Genomic DNA, 22,413 nt, shown 5'->3' on the forward strand with positions numbered 1-22,413 from the left:
GGGGTTTATTTTATGTATGCATTCACAGCTATTAAGGAAAAAAAATCAAAATACTTAAGACCTTAAATTTTTTATCTACACTCATATCATAAACCCTCTATGATGCATTCTAAATCCGTAAATAATGGCCAACATTACGATAAACTGTTTTGTTACAACAAATTTCTTATCTGTGAAAATGTTGTTATTGCTTCATTACTACATCAAAATCGATTTGATAATTCAAATTTGGAACATCTCTGAAAAAAAAAGCAATTCGATTTTACCTCTATCCTAATATCAGTCGAGATGCCTTTTTGTTCGAAATGAAATGTCAATTGCATACAATTTTGACTAATCTCGCATGTTAGTTTGTATCGAATGATACGGAAATAGGCCCCCGACTCTAGTTTGTCTCTGAATTAAAAAATTACGGATGCGTGACATGCGTGAAAAAAGTTTTCATTTACCGCCATTAGACGTACAGTTTAGAATATATCATAGAAAGCTTATAATATGTGTGTAGGTAAAATATTGTATGTAACTGTACACAATTAGGCATTAACTCACTTCTCTCGTTTCTTAAACCCGCACTCGTGTATTTGAATGCCTTTTATTATGTAGCAGTCACATAAACTACTTTTGTCCATCGTAATGCATCTCATAGAAACTGTTATCGAGCTACATTATATACCTATTACTAACCAGGGTGTGTTTTACAAGTCTAAGTAACTAATTAATCAACCTTACGGGGTGTTTTTCCACGTCTAGGTATCTAAACAACTTTTTCTAAAATCAGCAATTGCCAAAAAAATATTCTATAGAAAACTCTATCTGCCGTCGCCCGCGTTAACGCTGCTGCGGTAACGACACAGCATTAACGCTGCTGCAATCGTGATACGAATGTAATCTTTAAATAAAATATTAAGCACTAATGTATTCCAATGAATTCAATGTCATATCAACGTAACTTAGGTATTAAACCTGCTCGTTATCGTTACCGCATTCGTTTGATGAACCCACTGGGTTGGAAACTCGAACAGATCCCGTCGAATCGGACTTATCTCCACGTGTAATCTAAAACGTAATAATAAGTAACCGAATCAAGTACTAATTTAGTTCTAAATTTAGGATTATATTAAGGTTTGGAAATTCAACTAAGTGAAACATTTCGAGAGTGCTCTGAGAGATTCCGGCGAGATTATACCCGGACTAATTTGTAATATTATTGATTCGGTTTTTCTCATATACCGAGCTACCATTCTGTTATTGACAAGACAATGAAATAGATGAACTAAAAGAAAAAAACGAATCCCTCCATGTAATAATAAACTTTTTTAACGTCTTTGCAATAACCCAGTTTCATTGTCCACAGAAGTTTCAATCCATAGACCGTTACTGTTCACTTTTTCTACAATAGTCCCAATGCCTGCTGCGACCGATGGGTGTTTGTTTTTGCGCCTGTGAACGGTTTCCAGCAGGTGTTCTACATGTTGTTAAAGCACTACAAAGGACCTCTACGTATTGGATCTATATGCCAACGCAAGCCTATCAAAAGACCGGGATTTTCGTTTTTTCCAATGAAATACAAATAATAATTCATAACATAAACTTCTGTAAATTCTAATAGTTTAACATTTGTTTCTGTTGGAAAGTGACCGGATTTACCAAATTTTTGAAAAGTTTTATGAATAAAAGGATAAGTATTTTTAAGTTAGACATAATATTAAAATACCTATATATGAACATAATAAAAACCTGATCCAGTATCAAAAATGTTTTCCTCCGTCACGTAAATTAATAGACGAAGCTGGAATTGCACACATTTAAGTTCTTTACATACATTTACACACTTCTTATCAATTATGGGTGTTATGATAGGGATTTCTCATTACCATGGCGACTATAGGCAAAACAAATTGAGTAAATGTAATTCACCTCGTAAAAATGCTACGTATTTTTTCGAGCGGCTTATAATTTTTGTTGACGCTTTGCATAGAAAACGAACGTCGTGACGGGTTTTGATGTTTCTTACATTGAAGATTTAAACGCCAGCATTGTATGTTGTTATTTTATTTTCAGTGTACATTTAAGAAATAATAAATAAATATTGGGGACATATGTTGATCCGTATAAAATAACCTAGCCCCAAACTAGGCAAAGCTTATACCATGGGTACTAGGCGACGATAAACATATTTCTATAGATAAATATAAATACTTCGATATTATACGTAGATAACATCCATAACTCACAAATATTCATGATGAACACATAAAAAAAATGCCGTTACCGGGATTAGAATCCGGGCCCTCCTGTTTCGTAGGCAGGGACTGGGCTAGGAGGCCGTAATAATATTTATAATTTAAATGTACCTACAGATAATTTTCTTTCTATTTTTCCACACTTCTGCTCATGCATCTCTTGAATGCAAATATGCTTGCTTTTTCATATTCATTTCAAGGCAACAAATAGATTTATCGTTTTATTAATAAAACTTGATTTGATCCGTCAGGGTACTTTTTTATGAAGTTACTTTCAAGGTAGGTCACATTCTGGTTATGTCACTTTCTATATTTCTTTTTTTTTTTTCATTTATTTAACCTGGGAGTTTTAGCTTTACGCTAAGCCACCCCCGTAATCCAAAATATTACATGTATGAATCTAAGTAACATTTAACAATGAGAAAAAATAAATTTTATTTCTATATTTCTTACGAACGACATTTTCTAAAGGTGTATCGTTTTTAGAATGTCACTTTCAGATGTCACTATGAACTAGAGAGATGTCGAAAAAGCTCCGTCGCTAAGACTTATTGTTTAGAGTTTGACTGGTCAGTAAACTAACCCATTGTTGCAGACTGGCTAACGGTGACGTGGGCGCAAGGCGGCATGCAGCTACAGCCGGGAGCGGGCGACGATGCCGACATCAAAGCAAGGTCAGAATCGTATTAGTATTCATGTACTTACTGTCACTTTTCTATAAAAATATAGGTAAGTATTTAAGAAAATGAGCACACTGGAAGACACTCAATTTTAAATTGTTATATTGATATTGTTTCAAAATGTTGAATACGCCTCCAGTATATTAAGCTGACATGCTTACTAAAAGAAAATAGAGTAGGCATGTTGCGGCTTTTCAGCTCCGTCGTGCACGTCTTATGCCACGGTTTCCGCCAGTCACTTTAGATTACGAGTTACTTTCCGATGGCGAAAATATTCGAAACAACTCCAAGTTTATTGTAAAAGCTAAGTAGCACGCGAGCGAACTTTAGGATACGTCAAAAATTTCCTAAATATACGATATGGATTGAATATATCAATCGGTCCGATTCGAACTTCAATAATATTTGCTAAACCCAATATTTGACATATCTTAAAGTTCGAATCGGACCGTTAGTGTTCAAAAGTGCCTAGATACAGTAATAAACTCTTACCCCCTTATTCATAAACGTGTACTAAAGATACGATGCCGCTGATCATCGTTTGTCCCTTTCCGACGTATTGGTATGAAGGAAAGGGACAAACGATGATCAGCATCTTTAGTACACGTTTATGAATAAGGGTGTTAATAATTTTCAATTTTAAAACATGAATGTAATATATTATTAGCAATCATTCTACCAACTTTATCAACTTCGAGTTAATCAATTAATTAGGTTGACGAAATTAAACAATATTTTTTTTTTCATATTAAGAAGTTCCTCCTGTTATTGTAGGAACTAAAATTAAGGCGTAAATATTTTACATAATCATGTTAAAATAATTGTATACGTATACATTACAAGCGACATAATTACTAGTATAGTTCGTGTCATCCACGATGTCGCGCAGATTTGTCAAATCTAACCTTTAATAACATGACAATAGGACTCAAGGCTCGCGTCGTCGTGACTGACACGATTTATAAATGCTACCCGATTTTAAAAAGTATCAGCAGTTACTCGATTAAAGTAAAATGATTAAAAAACAATTATTCCGCTGTATATAGCTTACTTCAATGTCGCAGCTAACGTATAATGGTGGAAATTCATTGTACGGAAGAAGAGGCCATTGCATAATAATTTTTCTTATTTGTAGAACGGGCTTTCAATAAAATAAAATTGATTTTGGATTGGTAAAGCAACTTTCACTCAAACATGTTTGTGATAAGTGAGCGGGAGCAATGGCGTCATCAACAATCTTAAAATAGATTAAGATACAATACACAGTCGGCCCGATCCGAACTTTAAGTGACGTAAAGTGATGTTTCTTGAAACATAAATGTCACTTTTGACACTGACATATTAGATGTATATCAAACAATCAACCGTCACTTTAGACCTAATATTTGACATATCTTAGTTAGAATCGGGCCGAATATTTGTAGGCGAAAATGGTCGTAAAAGTATGTTATTACCTGCTTTTTCCGAATGAGTACTGACGGACGGACTAAAATATCGCGCTTTTACTACTATATGATTTTAAATACTGTATGATTGGATAACCTATTTTTATTCAATTATATATAATTATTTCAAACATTAGCATTATAATTATTAGGCATTAGCCTTTAGTTGAAATGTCAAGAAAGAATCTTACAATTCCGTCTCCAGAGATTTTCTATGCGGATTTGTTCACAAAATATAATTCAGAATCAATTAAACGTAGGTATTCTCCCAACGCGATTATGTTGGTATTAATTACTTCCATTCTATTTCAGAAGCTACATTTAAAATAACCCACATTCCAGTCATACTTACGTATCAGCTATTTAGAAACTCTATTCTGAATCATTAAAGGAATGTACCCGATTTATAACAGATAATGTAATTTACCTCCCATTACAACTACCTGAAATATTAATCAGAAGTTAGGTTTGATACTATCATTGTATTCCTAAAGACATACAGATAAACAAGTTAAATATCTATATTATTTGTTCGTGACATGCAGTATATTTAGTATTCTTATAAGGCTGCACCCGACGCCGATGACCTTGCGTATCCCTATACCCCTCACCAAACCACCCGCTACAAAAGATCGGGCGCGCGGAACTATGCGTTTGAAATAGAATTTCGCTTGCTCGCGCACGCAACGCAGCACAGGTCTGTCAAGCAACACGACTTGCCCTGCACTGACTATACGGACGAGAGCGGGGCAATGGTAGGAACCCAGGCGAGATTTAGGTTTATTTTTATGAATTTGCGAAAAGCAAGAAAACAATTTTAGCATCATTTTATAATGTTTTGTGAGAAAGACTGTAAAGTTTCATATATTTTCGATAAAAGTTGCAGCAGTAATAAGGATACGACTGAAAGAAATAGGTTTTTTTTCGTCACTTATTTATATTAACATAGATTTCCAGAAAAAAACATATCATTGCTCATATCTTGTGGATTGTTATATATTTTTTTCTGCTCAAAAAGTGTCATATTTAATATAAAAAATGATCCAGAGTAACTTAGTTTTACGGTATTTTGTTCATGTATATCGTCGCCTAGTACCTATAGTACAAGCTTTACTTAGTTTGGGCCTAGATCGATCTGTGTAAGATTGTTCCCAAATATTAAAAAACATATACGAGTATATATTAAACTTTTATAATATAGGTATTAAGCAGAATATCATGCAAACCAATAGGAGCTCGCTACCTCGGTTTTTCCTGTAGCTCATACTCGTATTTCAAATTGTTTCTTTCATTGAGAAGTGGTATAGAGGTGCATCCCTAAATAACACTACTAATGGATATTAGGGCTGCCGCTTAGCCAATTAAAAAGTTCAATAAATATAATCTAGAATTACATGCGGTGAGAGAAATAACAAAGCTTTGAAAAGTTAATACTCGTAGTTGGCTTGTTGAAAAACAAAACTTCACCTCGGCTTCGGCAAAGCTTCTAATTGTTTTACTTACCCAACAACAATGTACCTACTTAAAGCTATTGTATCATTCTAGGATGCAAGTAGGTATGCATTAAAAGTGGAAATTAAACAACTATTACTTTTGATTTGTTACAAGGCATTTGGCTTGCCCGCCAAATTTGTTGTACAGTTTTGACGAAAACACAAGTTTTCTCTCCTGTGGGCGATAGATAACAGCTTGTGTTTATCATACTTGTCCAAATAAAGGGAGTACCTTTTCATGTGATGTGAATAAGGGTTAAATAAGAAAATGAATTAGAATACCTTAAAAACATGGAGAAGGATTTAATTTTTTCAGGTTGTATTTTTACCTCCCAAATATGTTCTCACTACTAATGTGAAAAGTCTTGTGTACTACACGAGAGCAAAGTATTTACATCTCGTGCGCTTTTGAATCCCTTACTACGCTCAAAAGTCTAAATAAAATTATTATTATAGAATATTTCGCTTGCACGGGACTCAAAATAAGCACTCGAAGAAATATCAACTTTGCTCTCTTGTTGTACAAATAACTATTATAGCCCTTAACTTTGTCTATGTCTACAGGAAAGACATGAACACAGTTTTGTGTTTAACGCATGTGGCTGCGTCACTTTCTCTCACATTAAATACACCCTTTTTCACATTAAGGAAAGAGATAGATAACGTATATTCTGGCTAACAGACGTGTGCCTGAATAAGCATAAAGGATCCTTTTTATCCAGGGAATCTCATTTTAAGATACTATCTCTGGTAAGTTTGACGAGTAAAGAAAGACTGGTAAGTTATTCATTTAAAATTAGAACTCGGCCGTCACTGTCAAAGAAAGGAACTGACATTTGAATATTTGTATTCGCGAAGACAAAAATAAAACGAAAAAGATTTTAAAATATCATAAATTGTTTGAGTGACCGACCATTCTACAATTAGTTATAGATAGATTGATTTATTTCTCATTAAAAATGCATGATATTTAACAATGTCACAATGTTTCTATATAACATACTATATGTAGTTGAACTATAATCATTTATCTGCCATTCGTAACATTGATATTAGGAAAATAACTAATTTTATTAAGTCTGATCTTTTTCCGTTACTCTGAATAAAAACTACGTTAAGTCCTTAAACACAGCCTATGAAGCACTGGCATCGATCCAGCTTCATTAGCTGCGACCTTCCGTTTGTACAAACAGCAACACTTTACTATCCATCGGGGGACCTTATGCCTTTTGTAATTAGGTCCACCGATAGACAGTTAACAGTGTAGTGTAGGCGTTGGTACAGTACAATGCTGCCGACAACACCTCAGGCCGATTTGTTGTCCCTGTGAGGGACAAGTAAAGCTAGTTTGTAATTACAGATTAATTAACCATTTGATTATCTACCTTGGCACAAACATAATATAGTTGATATTGAAAACGTTCCAGCCAATCATAGGTGTTTGTAATCATTATTGGCTTTGGAGGTAGAGTATGTATGAATACAGATTCATAAGGCAGTTGATACAAACTGCAAGTGTATTGCAACAGCCTCATAAAGGACAGGTTCCTATTCTCCAGTTGCTGCAGATATTACTGCCTATTAACCTGCTACTACTACAGTTGCATATTTCCGCGCATCGTCTTATTATCTCAAAGTCCATCAATAAAATGCCATAAAATTTTTTTTTAACTAATGTCATAAAATACACCTCAGTCTGTTACTTACTTAATTATATGACAAACATAAAAATCAACACACTAAACAAGAGACAATATAAAATGTTTCAATTATACGACTGTTTTTTTTATTAATGTTGTATACTCTATTTATAATAAATAATCATACAGATATAGTATGTTAACAATTTATCCTATTAAGAAAACTTAAAATAATTTAGCACTACAACAAAAAAAAACATTAAAATGACTATAAACTAAAAGAAATTAAAACTAAACAAAGACACAAATATAAAAACTTTGTCAAACAACCCGTCCCGAGCCCTTCCAGATAAAAAGTTGCTCATCACGCTCGCCGCGTTGCCACGCTGAATCATAGATATAGTTACTTTCATACATTTTAGAGATGATGATAAATACATATTATAATATTCAAAAATGAAATCAATTTCGTCAGATGAGTAAAAACATGTAATAAAATTTCCATGTTTCGTTCAAACAGGGATTTTTTTTAAATCTTATTTTCATCATTCATAAATTTAATAGGATACTTTGCGGCTTTTCTTTTGTCTAATAAAATTAACAACTTTGCGGTTTATTTTTAATTCATCCGTCTACTTAAAGCTCCCAATAATTAGGATAATCAATTGTTTTCCTGTAAACTACATAGCTAATAGTCTAATCGAATACTAATCAAATCTGGCTAGTCATTGATGAGCAAAGCGACGCACACAGACCACTGCTCAGAAGCAAAAAGACTTAATTGATAGTGAAGCTCGTATGTCGATATGGCCTGTGGTACATTAGCAGCCAATTGGATTCGGCTGGCCATTCATTACACAACTAATCACCGACATGACGGCACGAATGAAGTCACCACTAACAGCTAGTTATTCACGTTGCGTTCATGTGAAGAGATGCCTTCGATCGCCTTTTGTTACTCCAGGATAAACGCTGTAACCATTAGACAGAGGGTGTAATAGACTCGTAGTTCTGTATACTAATAATAGAAGGTAATCAAAGGACTTAAATAAGCAGATCGAATTTGCAAAGCAGTCAACAAGGCAGTTTATCCTTTACGAAACCTCTCGAAACTTGTAACAAAACAAAACTCTTAATATAAACAACTCGAGAAATTTTCAATTGAAAAACAAGAATCATTAAACTATACTGAAGCAGAAGAGTTATTACGAAGCGTGTTCGAAAGCAGGCTACAATAATCACACAAAAACGCATAAATATACACACAGAAACACACATATAGGTATCACAAAAAACAGACACAATATAATTTTCGGAAATAATTGCACTGAAAGACCAAATAAGTGTCGTGTCCCCCTTTAACTTTTGGCCCATCAAACCATGGGTCCAAAAACAAGAAAAAAAAGATGAAATAGTTTTCAGAAATAAATCTGAAAACTATAAATTTACAGGGATAACCCTGTACTTGTAGTATAGGAAGATATTATTTGCCAAATTTCATAGTTCTACTTAGGTCAACGGAAAGTACCTACCCCATAAGCTTTGATCCTCTTGACCACTCTCGAAATATACCTTTTTTGCGGCATAATCGGCCGACTTCTTGACAGACAGAGGGACGGAAGGACGGACGGACAACAAAGTGATCTTATAAGGTTTCCATTTTTTTCCTTTTGTGGTACGTAACCCTAAAAAGATACTTATTTCCTAGATTCAGTTTCTATATTACAAACTGGATCCCACAGGATGGATCTCGGTGCGGAAGAAGACCAATACGGAGATGGCCTTGATACAAGTGCATTTTTTAGACTGGCGGGAGTGTGTAGTATTGGATAGGACCAAATGGCGGGAAAGAGGGGAGGCCTTTGCCCAACAGTGGGACACTCTTATGGACTAATCAAAAATTGCCAGATACAAAATGGTAACGTTGCGTTGCCTGTTGTTTTTAAAAGGTACCTAAATATTAATTATGATTAAGTACATTCATTACACGCAAAACGTATCTAGGAACCATGGTCAGCTTTTCAATGAAATACAGTTAACGGCAACGGCATATCTGATTTAAAAATCTTTAAAACCAGATGTTATTTGTGTTCAATTATTCATCATTCTTGCGCTAAGCTTGCTTGTGCTTGCTATATTCAGATATTGTAAATGTATGATGAACTAGTGAAGATAAATAATTATTTTTTTCTGAACTAAATTACAATGCCTATTATTATGCCTAACTTTATCGAGTTATTAATGACACCTATTGCTTATATAAGAATTCACATACATTCAAGCCCATACGTAATAAATGTATGAATACTCATTCAAAATTTAACTTCGTGTCGCCACACTGAATCATATTGTTTTGTTTCCACCGTTTTGGTCATTCAATTGTGTTACAATTACAAATTAGTACAAAAGCGTTCAACCTTAACATTGTCGGATAACTTGTAACTCTAATTATAGAATCTTTGCGTGGGTAGAAACGTGTGGATCATTGAACGATTGTTAAGAGTTTTCATTGTTTTATAGAATGGCCACCAGAAGGAATTGTGTTCCGCCAAAAATCACCGCTTGTGGCAAGCCTTGCACCTGATATACTCGCTCGTCGAATCAGCACCAAACTGTGATGTGTTTGCGAGTAGATGGTTGGACGTATGTGGTGAATGCTTGAGGTTCTGCGTGACGATGAATGAACGGCCTTCTTGTGTGATATATTAATTATGAGTACTTTGTGTAAGGAATTGTCTATTGGTTTCACAGTGTTTTGGATTACGGTTATACTGTGAGATGTAATGAATTAAAAATAAATAAATAGAACGCATGAAAAGTTTGTCGTGCAATGATGCAACCGAATCGAATCCCTCAATTCGATAACAGCACACGTCACGTAGCAACAATTGGGCAAGGGCACGCACAAAGTGATATATTTTATGGCAAAACTATCCCATTGTTTTCTGCTGCGTGATTTTTGTGTAGTCGCTTGGAAATTTTCTTGGAAAACAAACTGTTGTTATCTGGTTTTGTAATGATATCTCGAATCCGTTTTTAGAGCTCCGCAAAAAACTGTTCACGAATCTCTTATTTTATCTGAATAGGCTTGATTACGGCGCCTGTTCTAGTCAATATATTATCTGAACTGAATTAATCCGACTAGTGAATGTTGGCAGCATTCGGCAGGTTTCGGTTAATATCGGAAGCCTGGGCGCTTCCGTCGCTGGCTGTCAGCGTGCAGCACTCGCAGATTAGTCTAAAGCCGTACCGAAGTGAAAATCCTATTTGTTACGAGTACTTGACTTTTCAGCTAACGCTTTTGTTTTTGTTAATTTGGCTTGTTTTTAAGAATTGAATAGTAAACTTTTTACTAATTAATGAGTCGTAAATTTGCGATATGAATATTTTTTCACAAATCGGTTAAATATACAAAATCAAAAATATAAACTTTTGAGTCCAACGATTTTCGAGGCTGGTTGTACTCGCCGAGAATCAGGGGCTGATATTTTAAATAAAACTTAAAGTACGTAAGTACAGTCAGCATCAATAGTAGCGGATGAAACAACACTTCAAAAGTATCTGATATCCCGGATAACTTTTCCAAATATAGATAAATCTCTAAAAGTCACCTTCAAAAGTACATCTTTTACAGTCTTAATTGTTCTGATATAGAACCGTCAACTTTTGTTAAGCTGTTACAGAATGGAAGATACTTTTGAAACCTTGTTTGATCCGCTACTTTTGATGCTAATTGTACAATTCCGATACATATAAATTCTGCAAAACTTAATTGGTAGATAGCTAGGTTTGTTAAGTTTCAGAATCCTCGACCGCAAAACTTAATTACCTACGTAGAATATTTTATTATAACAAGAACTCTGCAAAACGGAGTTTTCAACTTTATTAATAACGAAAAAACTTATGGTTTACTTTAAGTTTGCTTAGAACGTAATTTTGTTTTACTTTATCAATTAGATTTCATTGAACAGCCCATCAAATGTTTACAAGCGAGAACGTTTATCATCTATATAATATATAAACGTGAAAGACCTGACTGACTGACTTAAATCAACGCACAGCCCAAACCGCTGGGACTAGAAAGTCCAAATTTGGCAAGTAGGTTCCTTATAAAGTCTAGGGATCCACTAAGAAAGGATTTTTCAAAATTCATCCTCTAAAGGGGTGAAATGGAGGTCCAAATTTGTTTGGGGAAACAAGATTAGTTAGACTATTTTATTGCAAATTTCACAGTAGTATTCCTAAAGATAAATGAGTAAACTCGTGTTTTTGAAAATTCAACCCCTAAGAGGGGGAAAAGTCCCCAATAGGGTTGATATTTCAAAATATCAATATGGGTATCATTTTCATAGTATTTTGAGACGCTAATTACAAAAATGGCATCGAAGTTAAAATATAACGTAGCCGAAGTGAACAATCATCCCCCTGGTGGGGGTGCAATGGGGTTGAAATCTCAAAATATCAATATGGGTATCGTTTCCATGGTTTTGTGGGACGGTAATTACAAAAATGGGATCAAAATTAAAATATAACTTAGCCGACGTGAACTATGGCCCCTGGTGGGGAACGCTAATTACGAATATAGCATAGATTTTGAAATTGAGCGGTTGTAACACACACGCTGATTTACAGCCACACGTGATCCAGACTTTTGAGAATGCAATCCCTAAAAGTAATTTTTTTGAGCTACAAAATTAAAAATGTGTGAATAGATTATAAGATTACAAATATCTTCTAATAATATTATAAGACTAATGCAAAAGCCGAAACTACAAATGGTAGAAAGTTGAAATTTACACACTAGGTTGCATTTATAAAGTGTACAAGAGCTAAGAAGCAATTTTGACAAATTCGTCCCCTAAGGGGGTTAAAAAGGGGATGAAAGTTTGAATGGGGTTCAAGTTTTATTTTAAGCTAGGAACTTGATACTTTATAAAAAGGTATTTTATTTAAAAAAAAAGAAATTCTAATTTCAGCGTTTTTGAAAATTCATCCCCTAAGGTGGCGAAAAGGGGTTGAAAGATTGTATGGAGATCAAATATTTTTTTGAGTCCGGGATTTGAAACTTTGTACGTAGGCATATAATTAAAATAAAAGAAAAATAATTTCAGCGTTTTTAAACATTCATCCCCTAAAAGTGTTAAATAGAGGTTGACAGTTTGTGAGGGGTTAAAAATTTAGTTTAACCTAGGAACTTGAAACTTCGTAAACAGATATTTGATTAAAAAAGAAGAAATCTAATTTCACGTTTTTGAAAATTCATTTTTCAATGTGGTGAAAAAGGGGTAGAAAGTTTGTATGGAGATCAAACATTTTGCGGGACTTGAATCCTTGTATCACAAACAACACAAAAATAACACAATACAAGAAAACAAGAAAAGTTATTTTAGCGTTTTTAAACATTCATCCCCGAAATGGGTTAAAAAGGGGTTGATAATTTGTAAGAGGTTTAAAATTTAACTTAAGCTAGGAACTTGAAACTTCGTAAATTGGTACTTCATTGAATGAGAAGAAAACAATTTTAAGCGTTTTAAAAAATTCATTCCCTAAGGTAGTGAAAAAGGGGTTGAATGTTTATATGGAGGTGAAACATTTTTTTGAGTGCAGGACTTTAAACTTTGTATGGGCATATTATTAGAAAAAACAAAAATGATTTCAGCGTTTTTAAAAATTCTTCTCCTAAAATGGTTAAATATGGGTTGAACGTTTGAATCCATTACAAATGCTTTAAAACATCATAGAAAAACATAATGTAAGATTAAAAATAGTTATATTTACGTTCTTGGAAATTCAACCTCCAAGGGGGTTAAAAAGGGGATAGAAGTTTATATGTGGTACGAGTTTTCTTTTAAGCTATAGGTAGGCTTTCAAAATGGCGTTCATTGAAAGTATTAATCCCCCAAATTGGTGAAAAAAGCGTTTAAAATTTGTATTAGATTGGAATAGTGGACTTGAAATTCTTATAAGGGATATTATATCGAGAACAATTTTTTTCACTTTTATTCACTTCGTAGGTTGTGTCAGACAAAATCTCATGCGTTATATAATTATTAACAAGCGATTAACCTCCCCTACTGCTACCTTTTGCTGCATAATGTTCTATGCTCATGTATATAACCACCAACATACAAATCCACGCGTATGAAGTTTTTTTTTTGTTAAAACTTTCAAATATTAAAATTCTATGTATGGCACGCACAGCCTGCTCGTTCACGCTCGCGCTCAGTGAGAGTGAGAGAAGAACTGAACCTACAAGGCCTTAAGACTCCTTTGCCGTCGACTCAACAAGGGTTAGAACTCAATTTTTCACCTTCTATAGATGTGAAGTAGATTTTTTTATAGTTCGAAAAGACATTTTTTTATATAAATTCAAATAACAGCCCTATTCCGTATCTTCAGATAAGGTATACAAGCGGAATCAAGGCTCAGAATTTAGGATGCAGCTAAATGAGCGTCAAATGGGAAAGTTTTGAACTAATCTTATTAAACGATAATGAAGGTGTCTTAACAGACAACGGGTATAACGCCAAGTGGCATTATCTGTTCTAAAGATACTTAATAAAAACGACTACTACATACATGTCCTGATACTTATATTATACAACTATTCAAATACGTGTAAACTAGCCATACTAACTGAAGAATATCCACCATGTTACTAAGCTAAAAGTAAACAAAACATGTACAAAACTAAGAAGTCCACAGAAAGAAAACAAATATTGTAAACCCAAATATATAGGTAATAACATATATGGCACTAGGCTGTAAACATATATATTACCTAAAATATCAATGATTTGCCAGATGTTAGTGTAAAGTATTTAAATGGTAACCATAAAAAAGTTATTAAAATACACTTATTAAAATCTAACGACACAAGCTACTTCTACAAAGAATCCTACTATGATTTTTTATTGGATATAAGATATGAATATATTGTTGTTTTCTTTGAACTCCCCTTCGGCACACAAACCTCCTCGAGGCTTTGCCTACGATGGGTCTTGTATTAAATTCTAGACTGTAAGTAACTTGTTTGTTTATTCAATAAATTATGAAAGCCGCTTAATATGAATCTTTAATAATAATTGGCACAAACGATCGTCATCTTGAATTTCTCCTTTTTTGTACTGACAGTGATGAAAATTTATATCAGAGGATCCGAAAGGTCCTTTAATAAGTATGGAACCGTAATCAAAATTCCAAACAAAGATCGCCATCTTGAATTTCTTCATTTTGGGACTGATTATGATGAGGATTGATATCTGAGGCCACGAAAGGTCCCTTTATATGAATCCATAGTCAAATCAAATCAAATCAAAATATTCTTTATTCAAATAGGCCTAGCAACAAGCACTTTTAAATCGTCAAATTTTACAAATATCATCTTAATCTAAATATCAGAGCAATTTATTGATGCAGTTATTATTGTTCTAAAAAAAACATTGAACTATTATAGATATGGTAAACTTAATAATAAGAATTTCATAAAAAGATCGTCATACATCAAAATTGTATAAAAATACTAGTCTAGAACCTTTCTAGAATAAAATCTAAATGTCAAAAAATACGGTATATATATACATTGAATTATCAATTTCATCATTAATAACATAACAATAAATAATTCATTCTTTACAATCACACTTAATCCCACGGTGTTTCATCATTCATGTAGTCTTGTGTGCTATAATAGGCTTTAGAGATAAGCTTACGTTTTACATAATTTTTAAATTTACTAACAGACAATTCAGTTATAATATTAGGAAGTTTATTGTAAAATCTTACACAATTACCCATGAATGATTTCTTAATTTTATGGAGCCTAGTGAAGGGCACTGCGAGCTTATGCTTATTTCTAGTATTAATATTATGTATTTCACAGTTTTTCTTAAAACTGGCAATGTTTTTATGTACATACAGAATATTCTCATAAATATATTGACAGTGTACTGTCATTATGTTAATGTCCTTAAACTTATCTCTAAGTGTGTCTCTATGGTACATTTTATATATTGCACGAATAGCCCTCTTCTGCAGAACAAAAATGGTATTTATCTCTGAAGCACTACCCCATAGTAAAATACCATATGACATAATGCTATGAAAGTAACTAAAGTAAACTAATCGAGCTGTTTTCACGTCTGTTAACTGACGGATCTTGCTCACTGCAAAAGCTGCAGAACTCAGTCTATTCGAGAGATTAGCAATATGGGGACCCCATTGTAGTTTAGAATCTAAAGTTATACCAAGAAAAACTGTGCTATCTACTAGTTCCAATTCCTCATCCTTGACAATGACACCTGTTTGCTCATTCCTTATGTGACTTGTAACAAACTTAATGCACTTAGTCTTTTTCTCATTTAACAATAAATTATTAACATTAAACCAATTTACTACTTTAGAAATAGCATTGTTTACATCACTGCAAGCTTGTTGCTGTCGTTTGACTTTGAAAATAAGTGAAGTATCGTCTGCAAACAATACTATGTCATGGTGGGTCTTTACTAGGTAAGGCAGGTCATTAATGTAGATAAGGAACAGGAACGGCCCCAATATTGATCCCTGCGGTACACCCATAGAGACCAATGACCCCGGTGATCGCTGTCCACTCACATCAACCCTTTGTATTCTACCGTGTAAGTAAGACTTTATTAAATTCAGTGCCGAGCCTGTTACTCCATAATAGTGCAGTTTCCTGATCAATGTTTCATGACAGACGCAATCGAAGGCCTTAGATAAGTCACAGAAGATACCTAAAGCATCCTGTGACTCCTCCCAGGCATCGAAGATCTGTTTAATTAGCTCAACACCAGCGTCGGTTGTTGAGCGACCCCGTGTAAAACCAAATTGTTTGTTGTGCATTAGATTATTAATGTTAAAATGTTTCAATAACTGACTCAAAACTATTTTTTCAAAAATTTTGCTGAATGTTGGTAACACTGATATCGGTCTAAAGTTAGTGGGGTCGGATGTGCTACCTGATTTAAATAAAGGAGTGACTTTACTATGTTTCATTAGATCAGGAAACTCACCGCAGTCAACACTGTTATTAAATATAACTACCAGGTCAGGCGCTACAACTTCTATTAAGGATTTGACAGTATGAACGGAGACTCCCCAAAGGTCACTAGTTTTTTTTACATTAATTGATTTAAACGCCTTTAATATATCTGAGGCACTCACATGTTCAAAATTAAGGTTTCTAGTACATTCTGGGACATTCTCTTCTAACAGTGTAACGGCAGACGAGGGTGATGAATTTAAGTTCTTAGTTGTGGAAGCTGGTACCTCGGTGAAGAATTTTTCAAATTCTGTTGCTACATCTAAACTGGAATCTACGATTTTGTCATCAATTTTTAGTTTAAGATCTTTCATCCTTTGCTTTGATCTACCAGTCTCCACATGAATTACTTTCCACGTTGTTTTAATTATATCAGAGCTAGTTTTTATTGTTTGACTTATATAATTACGCTTAGCGATATGGCAATCTATTTTAAACTTCTTCGAATATTGTTTAACATATTCCTTAAATTCATCACTCGTATTGAACCGCCGTTCCTCATACAAGGCATACAATGCACGTCTTCGTTGATGTAACTCTGCAGTAGCCCACTCACTAAAAACTGATGCATCACTAACCATGACCGATTTTGTAGTAAATATCGCATTATAATTTTCCATAAAAGTGTGAAAGAATGAATTATACATATCATTAGGACTCATGTTGGAAGACAGAAAGGGTAGCGCCTGAATTAAACTTTGTTTCATTCGTTCCACGCGGTCAGAGGTTACTGGTACAAAAGTTATTTGTTTTCGCAAGGTATTTTTCCTTACAGCCTCAAACACCATTAATTGGCCTAAGTGGTCTGATTCTAACTTGCTGATTACATTTTTAGCGGTAGGAAAAATATCAGTGAAAATATTATCTATACAGGTGGCACTAGTGGCAGTCACTCTAGTAGGCTCCATAAACATGTGGTTGAGATTACATGATTTGAAAAGATTCAACAATCTACAACTTACTGTTGAATTTTCCAAAATATTTACATTATAGTCGCCGCATATAAGTAATTTCTTACTAGAAGGTGATATTTTAAGTAGGACGGATTCCATTATGCTTTCAAATATTTCAAAATTACTTAAAGGCGGCCTATACGCACAGACAACAATAAATTGCTCCAATTCTACTGCACTTAGTTCTATAGTCCGCTCAACAGACATGGATACAATGTCCTTACGTTCCTTAAATTTTAACTGACTATTTAATATAATTAATGACCCACCATGTATGGAACTAAGTCTGGTGAACGAACTGCCCACCTGGTGATTATTATTATCAAAATTGTAAAAACTGGCTGCCATATTGAATTTCTTCATTTTTGTCCCAACCACAATAAAAAACGAATACCCAAGGATCTGAAAGGTCTCTTAACATAAATACATATAGTCAAAATTGCAAAAAAAACGGCACCCCTCTTAAATACCTATCATCATTTTTTATTCAATCGCATCGAAATTTTAATAGTCTATGAATCCACTCCATACAATTCTGTGGTCAAAAGACTTTTTAAATTGCAATTTCGTGACGATCGCGAATTTTCAGTTCGGGGCCAACTACTAGTCTAATTTTTATGTGACAGATGCGGGCGCGCCGGCAGCCTAGCCGCGACACCTGGCGAGAAGCTGCTGGAGCTGCTGCGGCCGAGCGCCGGCGCACCGCGGCGGCACTCCACGGCCGCGTGCGCGCCGGCGCAGCCTCCGCGGCCTTCGGGCTTCGTCTACTGCCCGTCTGATGCGCTGCCCTACTGCCCTCCGTCGCGGCTTGCGCCATCCCGGCCTGTACTCAAGGTATCGTACATATTAGTGTCGGCGCTATGACGACCGTCGATGCGACGAGCACACATAGGACTGACTAGACGTTGACGCTTGGGGGATGCGAGTGTGGGTGGTCCCTTATACCTAATACTCGTAACAAAACAACCTGCATGCATCCAGTCTGATCGGATCGGTAAAGACACTGACATCAAAATAATGTCATTTAGTTATTGTGCGACTCGACTCGATGAACAAGTACGAGCGAAACGCACAACAACTTAATTTTTATGTTTTTAATTTATTAAAACACAGTGATATTCTTAGAAATAATCGTAGCCCCGCAAAACTCAACATTGAGTTTGACTGTGGGGTAATAGTTATTAATTCTAGGAACGGATTTATTCTGATGTCTTTGTACGTTCGCATTGGCCTGTATGAAAGCAAATGTTTGACATATGGAAGGTAGAGTTAAGGAATAGAATCTGTTTGACACACTTATGCCATATAAATATGCCATAAATCACTAAGGAGGCCTGTTAAATTACTTTTTACATGACGAAGTTTTAAGTAAAAAAAAAATTAAAGACGCACTGAAAGTTTGCTTCTTTGTAAAAAAACATGTTAAAAACTTATTTTTTTCGATTGCGTCAAAGCCTTCATTGCCTATTTTGTAAGTGTTTTTGAAAAAAGCTTATCAAAAACGGTAATATATGTTACTTTTCTTTGTCTGCAGTTGCAACCACCACCACAAATTATTCAACCTGTGGCAGTCCCGCCACCGCCGGTGCCCCAGCGCTCGGCGCCCCCGGCGCCTCTGCCGGTCCCACCTCCCGCGCCGCCGCGCCGCTCGTCCCCACAGCCCCCGCGACGCCTGCCGCCCCCTACTCCACCTAGACCTGCACCCACTAGTCCGGCCACAGATCCAAACGGCAACAAGCGAACCGCATCAGTTTCGCCTCAACCGCGACTCGATTGCAATCGCAACCCACAGCCACAAGTCCCTAAAAGACCATTAAAAAGTCTACCGGACACACCGTATACACCAGCACCGGTACCGATTCCTACGCAAAACCAGACTATGAAAAGATCTCCTAGTTCAGGATCGAATATAAGTGTCAGACAAGACTCAAATGTGTCCTCGGACTCGTTCAGCCAAACTTCGTCACCATCTTATACAACGAAGACAATGGAAGCTCCTTTGCTGCCTCACCAGCATGTAAACAAAAGCTTAAATGCTAAGATAGCAAGAGGTTTGATATTGAAAGAACAACAGGAGAAAGAGGCGGGCAACTCGTCTATAACCAAGAGTATGTCGACTCCTGCGTCGCTGCAGACTATTGTTCGCTTCCAAAACGGGAGCAACATGTCTCTACAACACCGGGTAAGTACATTAAAACCTTATCAGTCATGTAAAAATGCATTCATTTAATATAACGTTTAACATATCATCTTGATGTCTGCCTCACTATGTCTGTCTTCCTTGGCTTTCGTCACTTCCTTTTTTAGGGTTCCGTAGTCAACTAGGAACACTTATAGTTTCGCCATGTCCGTCTATCTGTCCGTCCGCGGCTTTAGCTAGTGCTGCAATTTGGCATGAATATATAATTTACGCATAGCAAATATAGCAATCGAACGGTAAAATCACAAAAAAGAAACTTTTTTTAGGGTACCTCCATAATTATCTTTTTTGGAAAAAAAAAACACTTTTCCCAATAGTGTGTGGTATCTTTGCAAAGCATTTTGTAATAAAGTAAATATTTTCGGAAATAATCGCTCCGAAAGAAAAATAATTTGCCTCCCTCTAATCTAACTTATGAACCTTGCGTCCAAAAAATATGAAAAAGATCGTAAAACAAAAGCTTAATAAATACTTTCAAAGAAAACTTTAGCGAACATGATCGGTCTTGCCATTTTTGAATTATTGCAAAAAGCTTCTCTTCTCAGTAAAAAGACGTACAAAGCGCTGCGATGGTACTCCCTTTGTAATGTACTTACATGATACTTACTAATAGCCCCCGTTTAGCCTATTCGGACAGAATGGTAACTACGGAACCCTACACTGAGCATGGCCCGACATGCTCTTAGCCGATATTCCTTTCTAAGATTGTCTGGATATTAGTATTTATTGCATCAGATACCTATTATATTTGGATGTGTAAACACCTCAAATAACACTATTCCACCATATAACACATGGTTAAGTTTGAATATATGTAGTAAGCGAATGTTGAATTCTAATTAGGTTTGGTACATCTTGATTGAACACCGTCCGTCCCGGCAAGTCCCGGGAAGTCCCGGAAATGCCTCTATTGAATGCACTAATAGAATTGTCACAATGCAATGCTTCAGTCTTTTGTTTACATAGAACTGTATTAACGGTGATAACCGGTATGCGGTTTGCGATGGAGTTTAATTATAATGGCAATTCTCACATCTGTCTATTTTACACCGGGCAATGGAAATATCCTTTGCTTCTGTTAATTGGTTTCAGAGCTTTAATCAAACTGCGTTTGGCAGATTGAATGGCATTTAACTAAGTATCTATTAGGTATGTCGATTGCTGCTGGAATAATGCGCTGCTAAATTTCTATTGCATGATGATGACATATTTCCGAATCTGTGCTGGCAGCATGGTTCCATTTTTATCACTTGTCACTATGTCCCTCACTTTTGCGCTTACATACTTATTAGAACGTAATCTATATTTAAAGTAATCTATATTTTCTCTGCCGCTGTCCTTTCGTTCGTAAGTCACAGATATTTTACTTATAAATATAAGCTATAGTTATTGTAATGGAACGCTTCAGTACTTAGTTAAATAAAATTAATAAAATTTGGACCGTTAATATATCCAGTGTTGGCCGAACGTTAATTAGAATTGACTAATAACCATTACAAATTGAACCGCAAACTACGAGTATAACCGTCCGTTACGGTTTACTGTTCAATTTGTAATGGTTAATGGTCAATTTTAATTAACGTTCGGCCAACACTGCATATGTATCCATACTAATATTATACTTATAAATGCGAAAGTGTGCCTGTCTGTACGTTACCTCTTCGATTAAGTTGAAATTTGGTATGAGAGATAGTTTGAGTCCCGGGGAAGGACATAAGATAGTTTTTATCCCAGTCTTTCAAGTCTTTCAAGGGGTGAAAATTAGGGTGAAAGTTTGTATGGGGAATCAATAACCGCTGAACCGATTTAGTTGAAATTAGGTGTGAAGATAGTTTGAGTTGTGTACAATAACATATAATAGATTTTAATGCGAAAATTTTCCCGCAATAAAAGGGAATGGAAGTTTGAAAAGGGATTCAATTTTTTTTAATAAAATAACTATAAGACTTTTATCATTTAACTTTTTATTAGAAATAAAGAATGCTTAAGCATTTTTAACCAATTAGTCATTCCTTTAGGGAATCAATAAAAAGCAGATTAGGTAAAAAATAAGCCACCCAAATTACTAATTCCACGCAGACGAAGCCGCGAGTATGTAACTAAAAATGCTATAATATGTAACTAGTATGCAACTACAAATGTAAAAAAAAGCTAGTATGTAACTAAAAGTGGAAAAATACAGTAAATATAAACGTGTGACTTATCATTAATAGATTTAAGAGTTTGGATACAGCTTATTTATACTACGTCGGTAGCAAACAAGCAAACGGCCCGCCTGACAGTAAGCAGTCTCCGTAGCCTATGTACGCTTGCAACTTCAGAGAAGTTGCCAACCCTAACACGGTTAACTCTTTTATAATGAGTTGTCCAGTAAACAGTTTCTCAATAGACGCTTGAACGTTGTATCGCACATTTCGTATATGACAATGACAATCAATATGAAAGTCGCTAGGGACCTCATACAATTGTCACTGTCACAAGGTACGAAATGGTACTGAAATTAAATCTCTTAACCGTATAAACGTAAAATACGAAGTAAAACTTACTCGCATCGCCTGGTAAAACTGTTAAACAGATCCCCAGTCAACTCGCTGATACCCAACTTGCCATTACGACACTTCAGAAACTCGGTCCTTTAGAAATAGTTTACATTATTTGTGTTAAATGGGACGAACAATTTGCCAGAAACCGTTGCGAT

The 22,413-nt window shown here is 35.1% G+C and overlaps 1 protein-coding gene across 1 annotated transcript in view; it reads left to right on the forward strand.

Moving 5' to 3' along the window:
- The window catches only part of LOC133519226 (atrial natriuretic peptide-converting enzyme), a 186,848-nt gene that overhangs the window by 45,442 nt on the left and 118,993 nt on the right, over nucleotides 1–22,413 (forward strand). Inside the window, exons 3-5 of the mRNA XM_061853215.1 lie at nucleotides 2,839–2,917; nucleotides 18,142–18,349; nucleotides 19,050–19,697. Coding sequence (XP_061709199.1) covers nucleotides 2,839–2,917; nucleotides 18,142–18,349; nucleotides 19,050–19,697 — 935 coding nt within the window. The remainder of the gene's footprint in view (nucleotides 1–2,838; nucleotides 2,918–18,141; nucleotides 18,350–19,049; nucleotides 19,698–22,413) is intronic.

This window comes from Cydia pomonella, chromosome 6 (genome assembly GCF_033807575.1).
Source record: "Cydia pomonella isolate Wapato2018A chromosome 6, ilCydPomo1, whole genome shotgun sequence".
NCBI lineage: Eukaryota > Metazoa > Arthropoda > Insecta > Lepidoptera > Tortricidae > Cydia > Cydia pomonella.